Here is a 15,777-nt window from a genome sequence, read left to right as displayed (position 1 = left end):
AGCAGGAGCTCTCCAAGGATGGGGGTTCCTACAGCCTCCTCTGTTTTCAAAGTTTCACTGATGCTGCTGGCAGGGCACTGCTCCCTCCCTGTCCTGGAATGTCCTATTTTCCCAGGGCAGCACACAGAGCTCTTCTAACCCCCCCAAACCTATGACAACTGCCAGCTATAGTAGTGTTTGGCCAAGCCTAGAGACACTAAGAAACACCATTTATTCTTACCCAGGCAGTGATGCTTTGCTTTAGAGCAACAGACATCAACCAGCACCTCAGAAAATCATTAACTGCTCCATCTGACTGCACTCTGTCATGTTCTCTTCTAGATGCCCACCTCATTCTTCCTAGTCCATTATAAGTTGATTGTTCCTATATTTCAACCCTACTATTTTTCTTTCAACTCAATGACTGCTTTGTTTCCAGCCATCTCCAAAGAGATTGTGACATGTGAAAGTTTACTACAACTCCTGGAAAGACAGACACAGGGAGGTTTGTCTTGGCCTAAGCTTGTCCATGGAGTTATTGAATCCAGACAGGATTATGTAGTTCACACAAACTGATTTTTGCAAGGAATGGTTGGTGATTCAGCAATAATAGGCTGTTTTTCCTATTTAAATAACCCCTGAGGGAGCTACATGGCCAAGTTTCAAAATACACACTAAACACTGCTAGCCTATAAAGCAGCAGAGGATGTTTGCTTTGTGTAAGACTTCACAAGAATCAAATTTTAGAGGAAGCAAGAGGAAGAAAGAACAGGCTTTCAAAATATAAATTATCTAAAATAAAACTTTTGTCAGCACAGATGAGATGTGGCAAGGGTGTGTGTGAGGATATCAAGGTAAAAGGAGAGAAAATCTCTCAGCAGAGGGGAAGGAGATGCAGCCTGAAACAAAAGGGAACAAAGTGCTCATCTAGTGACAACACGTCTCATTCTTGCTCTGCCAGGTTAAAAACAAACATCCTCAAACTATTATCCATCATAGAGAGGATTCATGATGACCAAGAGAATCATTACAGCAAAGGACTAAACTAATTCTTTGCTGGAGAGAGGGAGATCAAGACCTAATTTCCCATCATCACCAAAACCATGTAATGCAGAACAAAACAAGGTTCATCTTGGTTTTCATTTTGTTTCTGTAGGTATTTGACTAGATCTTTATGAGATATCTAATAAAAATCATGAGTAAATCTGTTGCTCAAGCAGTTGTTTCACAAAAGAGACAGAACAACAAAGGCATAATGATGTTAATTTGCTATCAAAACCCTTGTTCTGGTTAAGAAGGCAGCTCACTGAGTTGTTCTGACTTTCATGTTCTTCCTTTCTCTCAGTGAACACACTGTCACAAACAGTGATGAGTTTCTATCAGGCACTACATCATAATAACTAGAGAAGAGCTGGCATTTCCCATCACTATCAAACTAAAAAAAAATTTAAGAGGTCCCCTGTGAACACTGTTGCTTAACATGTTAGTATAGACTTTACTGTAGCTTGGGTATTTTTCCTCTTAGGAACTTTCGTTAACATTCCAGTGATTTTATTCCCATGCACTGCACCTTTCCCAGCTCCAGGAATTACATATCCATAAAAAGAAAGCAGCTGTCACATGTAGCCATGGGCATTATTGGAAACAGAACCAAGAAAAGCCACAACTATTTACAACTGAAGAGAAAAATTAAATGAGTCAGAGTGCCAGGAGACAAATACACATCAGATCCTCTCCAAACATGTTATTTCAGGAGTCTAACTGAAGTCAAGTTGGTCTCCATGCTTTAAATGTACACTTATATTTGGGAAATCCACCCTGTGAATTTTATGAACTACTCCATAGTTGCCTGTGTCTGACCAATCTGATCTCTACATTATAAGAGCAGACTTAAATTAGCAAAGAAATTCAGCTTTCTTTCAAACAAAAGAGGGACCAGCACATTTTACTACAGAAAAATAGTTAAAACACTGCGCAATGCCAGCAGATAACACCTGACCCTATATATTTTAAAAAGGCATAAGTGAACACATTTCTCTGTACTCTAGAAAACTACTGTGATAAATGAAATACCTAATTCTTGTGACACAGGCTTTGCTTTAAGAATTGCTTGTAATACTGGATCCTCCCATGGTCCACCATCTCGAATGATTCGAGTCACTAGTTCCAGGTTCAGATTCCTGTATTTATTTAGAAGGTTCTGACATTCCTAAGGGTAAAAACAGAAACAATTAGAAAGAATAAAAACATGTTGTCTAAAAACAGTAAGGCTATCCCGAAGATACAAACCAAGAAACCCATGCATGGCTGAGTATTTCCTCACTCAATAATTTGAGCTACCAAGTCTTTCATTGATCATACAGAAAGCCCTAAAGCAACAACTGATCTTATCTACAAACAGCAATAGAGAACTGTTCAAGGTCAAATTCATGGCTTCTACAGCCCTCAGAAAGAGCCTTCCATTTGTATAACAATGCAAAACCAACTTGGATTGGAGATATTACTGGCACACACTGAGACAAGCTTTCACCTCATGGCAACCTGCACAGATTTAGACATGTTGAGCTGGATTTGTGATTTCTGAGGGAAAAAACTGAATTAAGCCACGAGTCACCAGCCCTCAAGCAACCATTTTTCTCCAGATCTCTACATAACAGGAATTATATTTGCCTGTAATAGCATGGAATGCTTTAGACAGCCATGATTTCCACATGTCAAGTTCCCTCTCATCCCCAAGAATTACTTGCCGTAAAAGTGTCAACAACACCATTAATCAAAGAAAATTTTAAGAATGAGAGAGTTCTCTAATATTGAAACAAAAAAATGCAGCAGAAGAATGGCTTCCATCCACATACAATTACCTGCATTTCACTGCCAGTTTGATTACACAACTGATGCAGAAACAGTTACTGGCACATTAATTTGGAGAAGCAGTAATAGACAGGTATCAACATAAAAACAGCAAAAGAAGAGCTTTTTCTCAAACTGCAGTTCCATGAGCAGTATTAATAGAGACAACCCGGGCTTTCATCCTTCCTTTCCCTACAAAGTTTCCTCTCATGGTGGCACAACCCTAAAAATCCCTTCGGGTATTAAAAAAAAAACAAAAAACAAAACAAAACAAAAAAAACCTAAACAAACCAAATCACACACTTACCTGGCAAAACCAGATTCTAATTCAGGGTCATTAATAGAATGCAGTTGTACATAGACATAGAAAACTCTGTCCCAATCTACCCGAGAATAGAACAAATTAAACTATCCATTTTTATGCTGATTTGAAGTCTTCATTGAGATGAAGCTTCAGTTTCAAATTTAGTATTTAAAACCAGAGGGGAAACATGAGATTTCATGTCATTAACTGAATGACATGAAGCTCTAAAATGACATAAACAAGCAGAGTTTCTTTCACTATAATGGCACATTTCCTCCAGATCACATATTCACAAAAACTAGCTTTACATCTACTAAAATAATATTAAACATTTATATGAAAATAGGCAACACTACCTGGATTGAACCTAAAATATCTTTCAAAGGATCTTCATAGAACTCATCCTTTCCAAAGAACAGCAGCAATTCAAAAAAACTCCTAAAAAACAGAAGTAGTGACAAGTCAAACTAAATACATTAATTGAAAAAATGAAGCTACACTAAGTCTCTTACTTTTAGCAGCACTCAAACCAAAAACTAGAAATTCTGTGAATTCTAGACTTGTGCCATGTGGAGTCACTCAAAGGTTTTTGGTGGACAACAATTCCTGTTTTCAGGCACTTTCTACAAACACAATTTCTTTCATTTCAGCCTGTCATGCCATAACTGAAGACTCTCTATTAAGATGTTGGTTTAAAGGTAATAATTTTTTTTAATTTTCAAAAAAAGTTTTTTAAGATTATTTAGAAAAGGGCAGCTTTTGTGCAAATATGCAAACAAAACTACCTTCACCTTCTATGTGGCATTCAAATTCATACAACTCAAATTTTACCACCACCAAGTTTTTAAGCAGATCAGGTCTCTGTCCAGCAAGATGAATTTACAAGTGTTACCCCAAAAAGAGGTGGCAGAAATGGGTGAAGAAAGGACTAATACTTTCAACAGCTGCTTAGATTCAAACTGATTTGTGGCCTCCATGGTTTTTATCATCTTATAATACTGGTCTAGCATTTTATTTCTTTTAAATCCTGTTACAGAATCAGAGAGGTTGGTAAAAAGCAGCTTTCCAGATCTCCATTCAATTCAGGTTTTTGTTTATAAAAGCTTCCTTCCAGATAATGCAGTTGAGTGAATTCAATCAAAAACTTGGCAGTCATGGATCTGCAGTGCAACTGTTACTGTTCTGCCTGAAGATTCTGAGAAATTTCATTTCTACTTGGAAAAAATACCAGGCAGGCACTACACTAATGAGCTGCTATTGCTGATTGAGAAAGTCAAGAGCAGCAGACAAGAACTGAGCAACTCTCCGAGAGACAGGCAGGACTTCAAAAAATATTGTGCAAATTAAAGGCATTTTTTTTCTCCTCAGTAACATTTTCAGGAATACTGTGCATTAAAAAAAGTCTTAATACCCACAGACAAAATTAAGTTTTCCATAGGAATAATGGAAAAATACCATAAAATTAGATTTCAATAGACTATGCTGAAGTAATTTTTTTTCTAACTAATGATTAACTATGCCAAAAACAGGCTTAGAGAAATAGATACAAACTTAATATGTTCAGTGACAGAATTTCTCTCAAGACTAAGTCTGTGAAACTCAATTCAAAAAAGCAATGAAAAAACAATCCCTACCCAAATATGTACATGGTTCTGAAAGAACATGAGCTCATTTCATGTTAAACAAAATTTTGCAGCATACTTGACTCTAAGGAAAGGTCAGCCATGAGTCACATCATGATCTGGCAAGCAACCAAACTGGAACTTAAATAATAAGACAAAACTAGTTAGAGTAAATGATGCATGCTTGCATTTAAATTTGCTTTGACTGATTTAAGAAGAGGATCTTGCAAAAAAAAAATCTGGAAATCAATAGTGAAGAAGTCTAAACTACAATTTTCTGCTTTATCAAGGCACTTGCTCATGGTCTAATAATGGAAGCCATCAAAATATTTTTATTTCCTCATCACCAGTCTCCAGTTAAAATTACTACAGTCGGTTCCAACACTGTTTGTTTCAAAACTGTCTGCAGCACTGCATATCCACATTCACATCCATCCAGATTGATCACATCACTGCTTTGACATCAGAAGATTGCCTAAAACCACCAGTGTGGCACCATTATAGAACCCCTGATATTAATGCAGATGCTGCTTCATTTGATATGAATAGCAAGGTTATTAAATATAGGAAATAAACCAGTTGCTCCTGTTAACACTTCATTGTCTGGTTACCAAGGAAATCTCAAAGATGACAATACAGTCAGGCAGAGTTTTGCTCTCCAAGAACTAGGACCTAATATACAGTGAATTTTCAAAAGAGACTCGAGCAAGGTTGCCCAGGTAACTGCAGCTGCTAAGCCCTGGGATCCCTTTATATCACATCACATGCAAAACTGTGCCAGCCAGACAGCAGAATAAATAATGTGACATCCTAGAATGGAAGCAAATCTCATGGAGTAAACCCGGTCTCAAAAATCAAAATAGACAAGGGTGACAGGAACTGAGTGACCAATTTACTTCTTGATTATCAGAATGTATCCATCCAAAAAAATACCTGAATTTCCACCTTTTTACCTCCCAAGCTTTGCTATTTAAAAGTACATATAAACATGGATTGAACTTTGTAGGTTTTTTTCCTTAAAACTAGTGAAAAAACCCACTGCAACAGATGTCACCATGTTTTGATGTAACTTTGAAAATTGTGGTCTTATGATGCCATAAATAGTCCTCTGTCAAACAGTTTCACACACACAAAACAGGAAATGTCCACAGTGAAGCTTCACCAGCATTTCAAAACAGCATTTCTTTTTCCTTATGCACTTATTACCCTGACACCTCCCGTCTTCATGTGGGAAAATGATCACTGCATCAAGAAACTTGAAATTAGAGCAAAACTTATACAGAACATCCCGCAATTCTTGAAGCTGAATGTGACTTTGGGACAGTTAACTGCATGACAAGTAATTCCCACATGCATTTTGATGACTCAAACATAAAAATCCATACAATTTTAAAGTAATTGACTTCTTTCTTAAGAAATTTATCTTAAGAAGTACTCTGCTTATTACATCACTAGAAGTACAGAAGTGAAAATTTGAGATAAACTATTTTAAATTACCTACTGGTAAAGGCTGGTCTTCAAATACTCCAAAATAAGGTTATGATGATCACTTATTTCTTAGATTATTCATTTTACCAGACATCCCTTATGACAAAACACTGTCATAGACAACTTGAATATTAAACAAGGACACAAAAAGCACAAAACTAAATTCTAGTCATCAGTTCTTGGTTCTGTAAAAGCCCTCTGGGGAGCTCTGAGGATCTGAAACCCTTTTGCTATGCTACTGTAAAGGAAGGAATAACAAAAAAGAAGAAGTACTCACAACGCAAGGCTACTCAGTACATACTGCACGTGCTCACATTCGGCTGGGAAGGACACACAGGCAGACGTGAAGCAGCACAGCGCCGTCTGCAGCACCTGCAGCTGAGGCAAAGGGACCTGCCATCTCCCAGCATAGTCTTCAACAACCTAGGAAACCATGGAAATACAGATTATTATGCAAAACATTCCCCTTGGTCAGAAAGAGGAAGCAGTTAATGCTATACCTGCTTTACCTTCTCGCCTCCTCCCTCAGGAGCAGAGTTTGTAACCTAAAAGATGTGACTGTTTTCTGGTTTATGACCTATATCATGAAAGGAATAGCACAAGGGACCTTCAGCTATTCTTTTCAGACTATAAGACAGGATATACCTTCTTCTTATGCTGTGCCACAGTAGATATTGCTCTCTGCATTTAAACACAAGTTTTTATTTTGCAAGGGGATGCAAATTAGAGAGTCTGTAACAACATCCAAACGTTCTAGTCTAAAAACTTTCCAAGAGGGGAAAGAGTACCCTGCAGTCTTCCAGCCTTTATGTCAACAGTCACAAACATTCCAGCCACTCTTCCTTATCTGATCAAAGGAGTAATTTTGGCTTTATTTAGACCTAGGTTGGATCTAAGGCAATGGAAGCTGAGATGGATCCATACTTGTATGTAGATTCTAAGTTTTCCAAACTTACTTCAGTAATTTGTTTGAAAAACTGTTAGCTTAGTGCAGCAAATATCTAAGTCAACTGAAGAAGAATTAGCAGACTTGCAGATAAATACTCTTCCTCTTAAGAAGACTAAACATTTTTTAAGACAGTTCTGCCTCACAGATCTATTAAGAATTCCCTGAAATAGTTTTAGCCAAATCCCTTTTATAGAAAACCACAAGAGCCTTAGAAAAACAAAGCAGACAGAAAGAAAAAACATCCTTTAGAGGTGTGAGCCTCCAAAAGGTCAAACAAAGGTGGAAATAAAGCATCACTTCCCACCAGGATGTTTCACAATGCTTGCACCCGATGGGCACAGTATAGATATGTTCATAAATTATTTCAAGCAATAAAACAACCTTTTGTGTCCTACTGTACAGCCCTCACTGCACCTCCAGCACTCATCTGAAGTAATGTAAGCTCAATTAGGAATTAATGGGCAAGGAACAGCCTTTCCCCAAAAAAAAGCCATGAGTCCCAGTCTGCACCAGCTCCTCTGCCACACAAATAGCAGAGCCAGCAGAGAAAGGAACACAGCAGCGACACCACCTTGGCCTGGCAGTTGGTCTGCAACTCAAATGTACCAAAACACATTCACAGCAACAGTCCCCCCCATCCCAAACTGCTCAGGATTTTAGCAAATTTTTCCTGAATGTAGATAACCTGAAATCATGAATTCATCAGTCACAGGAAAAAAGAAATCTAACTGGTGAATTCTCAGAAGACTTGAAACAATCAGGAAAAGATGGCGTTTTGGAGAGTGTGTGGACAAAAAGCTAAACTAAGTATAAAATAATAAATTCCAAACCACACTTCACACACATTCTATACAGAAGAAGGGGCAGGGAATAATGTATACTTAATGTCTGTTTTTAAGTAATCTCATGGCATAACTTTTTATGTAATAGAAACCAAGCTCTCTTTTTTTGTACAAAATACTCCAGATGCCATGCTTTGAAACAGGACTGCAAAGCAAAACATAAATAAAAGTTAATCAGCACATTTTGAACAGGCACACCAATTTCAATACAATGAAGAACATTGTCAAAGCACAGTGGCCTTGTTCAATACACAGGAAAGAAAATCAGAAGGGAAGCAACCCTTTTTATGTGAATTTCTGCAACAGGTGCTTTCAAAGTCTCTGGTAGGGTGTAATTTTTAATATCCTTAAAGCATCACCCTCCAGTCTGTCTGTACCTGCTATTGCTAATAACCATGAAGGGACTGGGCCTTTTTGTTTTCCCTCTCTCATTCAGAGCAGATCAAAGCACTGAAAGAAGGCTAAAGCACCTTCCTGACACCAAACCCCCCATTCAGCTCCACCTTTCTCCCACCCAATACACTGCTTCCCCTCCTTTAATAGCTTTTAATAACTCAGAGGACAATCCAAGACTCAGATGTGTCCCATTAAAAAAATCAAGACTAGACTGATCAAAAATTTCTGAGCACACAGCTAAGGCAGCTAACCCCAAAAATAACAAGGCAGTAATTAAAAGCCTGGACTACAGCAGTGAAAACAATAGCTTTTCTTGGATTATTATGCTTAACTGATTAATTATACACATATATTTTAAGTGATTATATATGCACATATAAAGTTATAACTGATTAATTCTATACATATATTTTAGGTGATTAAATATGCACATATAAAGTTATTTGGCTGTATTTCAAAGACTTTAGAGAAACAGCATTGCAAATAATTAGATTTGCAAATACACAGGACACAAACCCCAAATGTTTTATGCAGTGCTAGGCTGGAAGTTGCTACAGCTTTTCCTATTCCTCCACACAACAACAATAACAAAAAGAAACTACAAACCCCACCAATTTTAAAAGTTTATCATAACTAAGATTTCAAACAAGGTTACTCCCATAGCGTCTTGTGAGATTTAACAGTAAAGTCCACAGAATTAAACACACAACAATTCTGAGTTTTTCTCTTTATAGTTTTCACATAGAAAGCTTCTTGGCAAATATAATGGTTGTCATTCATTATAATCAACATATGTAAGGGTTGTCACATGAGAGGACAAACCCAAAAAGGGCAAGCTCAGAAAAATGAAAGTTTCCTGAAAATTAAAATCCGTAATTAAAAGCACCCACCACAGCTGCCTCATCAGCAGAAATACCAGAGCAGCTCAGATACCAAAGTTCAGCTCTAGAACTTGAGTAATACTACATTTACTCTTCCTGGAAACATCACAAGAAACAATCACAGCTTTTTAACTGTCTTTTGAACCTGTTCAGTGGATGAAGAGCATTTTGTTTTGTTTCTAAATACAAACAAGCCAACCATGTCCTTACAAATAAGGATTTTACTATCCAAATAAAGAGTAGGAAAAGCCTTATGATTTTAGGGTATTATGAAATATTACTTGACATGTAAAAGTAGAAAATTGCTTTATACTAAAATATGTAAGCAATGGCTTTACTGCAATTCACATGTGAATATTACATAAGGAGTAACCAAACATAATCATACTTCTGGCAAAAGAAAATACATCACCCAGCAACAGCATGACACATCCATGAGACAAGTTTCTACCCTTAAAACTAAATGCTTCCCCCCCTACTCTAATCACCAAAATCTCATCCATCTCCTCAGCCTGCTTGAGGCAAGAACAATTCCCAAGATTGGCTACCATATGCCCATTACATTTAGCCAGCCAAAAAGTCATGTGTGTTTACAGTCTGTCACTTGCACAACACTGAAAATTATACATCAACTCTAGAAAAGCAGTTTGGGCTGATTGGAGCACTGATTTACAGATGAGAGATAAACATCTATACTGAAAAGTAGAAATATTCATCCTCATCTTTTGATTAGCACCTTGCCCCCCAAATGAAAGTCAACTAATTACAGGAATTGTTTTGCTCACGTATGAGCAAGAGCTGCCAATCTTGTCAACACACAAATGCTCACATCCACATCACTGGTAACCAGTAAAATACAATTCATTAGGTGTATCAGTGAAAAAGGACAATTACTTCTTTTCCTCATCTAAATAAAAGGACAGAACTTTTGGATTTTTGCATTACTTCCTCCACTAAGTGTGCCTTCTCTAACTTGAAGAAGCCCAAGTAGCAAAGCCATCAGACAGAAGCATTACTCAATGGAGATCCTCCCCTTAGGTATAAAAACCTGTAACTCCTTTCTAAGTTATAATCCTGACGCATTTTTCCAAGGAAAAACAATGAGCATACAAAAGCTATACTTAACGAAAAGGCATTAAAACCTGGGGAAGCCTTTTCCATACAAAAGCTATGCTTAATGAAAGGCATTACAACCTGGAGAAGTAGCAATACCAAGAAGTTTGAAAGAGTCAAAGACGAAAGTTTCAGAAAAGTAAGATGTTACAAAGATCAAGAAAAGCCTACAATGTATTGCACAAATGTTTCTTTTGGAAAATAGTAACCCCTTAATCCTACTTGTAAAACAGGGAGATCATTTCCCAGGGTAAAGCTGAAAGGACAGCAGGCACAAAAGGTGATGAGAACTACCCTGAGTATGTGAATAAGAAAAGATTTTATGATGTTAATGACAAGAGCACTGAAGACTAGAAGCCTGGAGGAGTAATCTTCAGATAAAGAGGTTGCAAATCAACTGCTATTGTGAATTCTCATGAACTGACTGAGGAGTCAAGTGCACTTCACCCACCAGAGCCCAGTTCTGCATGACAAACCCTTATCAGTTTTCCCATCAAGTGTCAGAGGAAGGAGGAGTGACACTACCTATCCCAGACTAAGCACAGCCTTCTGCACACACAGGTAAATCCTCACCACAACTGGAAGCTCACCGTGGCATCAAAAACCACGTGGTTTTGCCACATCTATTTCATAAGGATTTCCTTTTGAACATGAATTCATTTCAAACTCAAGCAACACAATACTAAACTACCAATAAGTACACTGAACATACTGTTTTCCACCAGTCCCAAATGTAAAAAACACCATGACATGTTGATTTTTAAATTTAAATTGTTTCAAGTAGTTATGGTACTCTTTGAAATTTAGTTCCTGGAATATATAATAGGCCCATTGCAAGCATTCATGTAACAAGCAATACCAACATTCAAAACCCTGAAAAAGTTAAATATTACTTACAATGGTGCTCTTAAAATTTGAGCCATTAACAAGGATAAAGCATATTTGTTCAGGAAAGTACAAAAACCCCAAAACATCAACACCACAAATCAATACACAAGTAAATAGGAGGTGAAAAACTATAGATTGTGCCTTTTCAGAGACATAAGCTTCAAGGATGTTGAAGAAATCATTTTTCACTAGAAGTATTCATGTGAGCAAGACTTGTGTAGCTGAGCCTTAAAATGGTGTATGTAGAGCAAATATGGATCCCAAAGGTCCAAATTTTGATAAAAGAAAAAAAGTCTGGCATAACCTAAAGGTTTGGGGAGGTTTTCTTTGCACTTGTTTTGATTTTTAAAATAAAAACAACTTAACCACTAACGAGCTAAAGTCCAGAGTAAGAGACAAAAGCAAATACTTTCAAATTTAGGTACAGAAAGTGTGCAACTACATTAACCTCAAAGTCAGAAGAACAAACATATAAAGTTGTATATTTTTTTTACTTCCATCACCACAAAGCAAGACCAACAACAGTTGAGTCACACACCCCTCCATGCCCTTTTTTGCCTGCTAAAATAAATCCAGGAAACACTATCTTCTCTGCTGTGTTACTATATTTTACTACTTAACTTTTTTATAAGCCCAAGAATTGTTTTTCCACCAATTAATGTAAGCAAAGGAGGTAATCTTTCTTTCAGAAGTGGGATCATGCTGGAAGGCTGTAACCTGATGCCACAGGAAGAACAGATCAAGGAGTGTTTACCCCTCACAGCATCACCTTGTTACTTGAGATGAACTCACCTGGTGTTTATTCCAGTCAGTACCAACAACAGAAAAAAACATCTAGTACAGTTATGCAGCCCTGAGGACAACTACAGAAATGCTGCAAGCAGCTTGTAATATTTTGATAGTATTTAAAGTAATGAGAAAAATATCCCAAAAAAGAAATTGATTTCTTTTTATAGTTAATAAAACTGTACCCACTTCCATTGCAATGAAAGAAGCTACATCCATTTTCCAGCTTGCCATTAAAGTTTGTTTTTAAGCCAAATAAAATTGGAAATTTGTCCTTCCAGTTACAAAATATTCCCTTTAACCCTCATACTTAAAAAGTCACCATGTATGCTGTTTTCACTGCCCTTCACCATTTGTGTTTCTGTCTCACAGGAACCTCTCAATGGCTGAGAAACCTCATGAAAGAAATTCAAATTCTGCATACAAACACAAGCTGAAACTCCTCCAAACGTTTAGGCTGAGGGAGTTTCTTCTAGGTACCACCTTTCAAATGTCTTTAACTTACAAAGTAGTTACAGATGCATTGTTATTTTGCCTGCCAAAGCTGGGAACAGCAGATTTGCTTTTCCCAACATCCAAGTGGGCTTGTAACTCCACAAATAAGAAGAAAAGCCACATCAGCAAATTGAAGAAAGTAACACAGAAACAGCTGGTGAGATGCATAAGCGGGGCACTTAACTCATCTTCCAACTGTCTTTTTTCCCCTCCAGCCACAGAAAGCTTGATTTCTGCTCTGCCCATGTCATCAATCTCAAATAATTCCAAGAAAACATTTTATTACATATTGCCTTGAAGGATTCAGGCTGTAATGACTCTCTATGACCACAAACACCTATAAGACACAGATCCCAAAACTATAAATGGGCTTCAAGATGCCACATTCCAGCTGCATTCCTGTATCCCTAAACTGTGATTACCCAGAAATTTATGGAAAATGCTGTCATAATCCTGACACCTCATCTTTTTTAACTGGTACTTAATTGATCCAAAAGTCAAGATAAGCTACAATACTCCAGGCCTCAAGAGAACTGAATCTGCCTGTTTACAGCAGGTTTTTTACCTTTCTAACATCACTTAAAGATAAAATATGTGCACACTAATGGATTTCAAGCTCTAAGCCACTCTCTTAAAGATCAGTAGGATTTTCTGTGTACAGAAAACAGATTTGCAGACTGAAAAAGGCTTTATTTACACCTTGCTTCATTTCTCCTGTACTTCTTACTGAGAGATGCTCACAGACTTCATCAGCTTAACTAGAAGCAATCTAAACAATATTATTTTCAGGTGACAGCAAGCTCCACACCATGTCTGAAGCACAGCCAAGTGTTTTGATAGGTTGTTATTCTGAAAAATAACAATGTTTCTTTTGGGGAGTCCAAATTCACTGCACCATCGCTAAGCAACTATTTCTACAACTGCTATTCTACTTAGGACACAAAACAAGGAGCACAGGAGGCAAACTAGGACCCTTCAGAAAGGCCAAAGGAGTACAAAGACAAGCAAAACTGTGTTAGCAGTGCAAAGTGGAGTGAGGTGGGAAGGCTCAGTCTGCACAGCAGCCAAATATGTCCTTCAGGAGATCTGGATAGAAAAGTACAGCTATATATTACATGTATAATTACACAGTGTCACTCCCAGGAGGAAAAATGAGCTCATGTGGAGCACACACAACTTCATTTGTTGTCAACCCATAAATGTCACAGAGCTACAGGCTATTCAAACCAGCACAACCCTTATGATCTTGTGTTTGCAGAGTTAAATCAGCAGAAAAAAAAACCATTGCTAAAACACATGCTTAAACAAAACACTGATTACCTTGAGCACATGTCTGCTGTTCACACCAGGCCAAATTTACACAAAACAAGTTAAAAAAAGAAACCCTGGGGACAAACTGTTAATATGTTAACTTACTCTCATCAGGATTATTTAAACTATGCATTGTTGAAAAGAAAGTTTAAGAGAAAAGGAGCAGAGCCCTTTCCGTCCTCAGAACATTGGCTGCTTTTCTGGAGGGTTCATCAGCTCAAAGTAGGGGAGAGGTTTTGGCACTCTCCCTACACAAAAAAACAAAAAATCTGCAGAAGTCAACACTAGATACATAACACATAAAACACTTATGATACAACTATTTCACAGGAAAATTCTTCCTCTGCTCTCGTCCTCTTCTGTTTCCTACTAATTCATACCTTCCCTTGGGACTGGCATTGGTACATGAAGCTATCACCTTGTCTGTATTTAATCAACACAATAAATTCAGAATACAGTAAGCACAGAGACAACAATTTAAGATAAAAACCCCAGGGTTGAGCAAAAGTAAATGTCTTTCCAACCAGCCAACATAATCAAACATGGTTGTCATTCCTTAGAGTTGTAGAAAATGCCAGACTTCCAAAAACACTTGCTTCTTCTTTTACTGGCTCCACAATTTTTGAGAGATCATGAAACAGAAGAAAACATGACAGGATCAAACAGCCCCAAAAAGCAACCTATGGGCTTAGTGAGCAGAATGCCCCCCGAGATTATCGTAAGCACGTTTAACAGTAAATAATACTTCAAACAGGACGTTTCACTGAACGATGAAATATGAACAAAGTGAGAACCTGGCATCGCGTTTCTGTAGATGGCAGAGGACAGCTGTAGTGGTGAGGTAAGTCAAAAAGTTGGTCAAATGAAGCAGCTCTATATAAAATAACCTCTGGGCTGTGTTTTGGGCAGCAGGAAGTGGCGTGGCTGGAACACACCAAAGGTAACTAATGTTCCCCTCCACAGCTGCTGATGAAAGCAACCAGGAAAAGCAACCTGTTGGTGCTTGTCACTTTGTAAGGCACACCTAAAGGGCTTGCGAGGAGCACAAGAATTCCGGGCCCGCATCGAGAAAACGCCGCTTTTCAAAGGACAAAACCCTAAAAATCATAAAACACCCTGGTCTAATCCGGTCAGCGAGAACAGAACTGCTCCCGAGGCCCTTCTTGCTCTCTGCCTCCCTCCGCCACGCAGGCGAGGCCACCCGGAATGGCTCTGCCCGCAGCAGCGGCAGCACCACGCGTGTCCCCGCAGCCGCCCCCGGCTCTCCCTGCCCGCTCCCACTCCGGCCCCGGCCGGGACCCGCCTCGCCTTCCTTCCCTTCCCCCCGGGAGCCTCCCTGCCCGCCCGGCCTGGCCCCCGCTCCCCCGGGCCGCGCCCCGCACCCGCTCCTCGGCCCGGCGGCGCGGCGGGCCCGGCCCGGCTACCTCCGCCGCTGCCCCCGGCGCTGCCCCCCGCGCCGCGGCGCTCACCTGGCAGAAGCGGCGGCAGTAGTACTGGCTGCGGAGCAGAGCGGGCAGCCCGGCCGGGAGCCCCGGCGCCGCCAGCGCCTCCAGCTCCTCGCTGAGCCGCTCCGACTCCTGGTCGCTCTCGTCTTCCGCCATGGCGGCCCCGCCGCCCCGCGCGTACCGAGCGCCCCCGCCCCGCCCCGCCGCGCCGGAAGAGCCGCCCCCGCCGCGCCGCCAAGCGTCCGGCCACGCCCCCGCCGCGCCGCGCTTCCATTGGCCCGCCAGTCCTGCCCATCAACTCGCCGCTGTCCGCTGCCTCCGCCCCTTCGCAGGAGCGCGCTGCGATTGGTGGAAAAGTCTCGTCGTTACTTCGGTCCCGCCTTCCCACTGGCTGCTCGCCCCGTCTGTCACGCCCCCCTCCGCAGCCT

General features: G+C 39.6%; 1 protein-coding gene across 1 annotated transcript in view; it reads right to left on the bottom strand.

Moving 5' to 3' along the window:
• The window catches only part of ZNF654 (zinc finger protein 654), a 30,423-nt gene extending 14,864 nt beyond the window's left edge, over nt 1-15,559 (bottom strand). The window contains exons 1-4 of the mRNA XM_068180442.1: nt 15,374-15,559; nt 6,521-6,666; nt 3,490-3,571; nt 2,053-2,188 (exon numbers count right to left, since the gene is read on the bottom strand). Of these exons, the coding sequence (XP_068036543.1) occupies nt 2,053-2,188; nt 3,490-3,571; nt 6,521-6,666; nt 15,374-15,505 (496 nt within the window). The 5' untranslated portion in view covers nt 15,506-15,559. The remainder of the gene's footprint in view (nt 1-2,052; nt 2,189-3,489; nt 3,572-6,520; nt 6,667-15,373) is intronic.
• Nucleotides 15,560-15,777: the final 218 nt, after the last annotated feature.

This window comes from Anomalospiza imberbis, chromosome 2 (assembly GCF_031753505.1).
Source record: "Anomalospiza imberbis isolate Cuckoo-Finch-1a 21T00152 chromosome 2, ASM3175350v1, whole genome shotgun sequence".
Taxonomy (NCBI): domain Eukaryota; kingdom Metazoa; phylum Chordata; class Aves; order Passeriformes; family Viduidae; genus Anomalospiza; species Anomalospiza imberbis.
The sequence above is the reverse complement of the archived record's forward strand: the minus strand, read 5'-3'. Positions and strand labels throughout refer to the sequence as shown.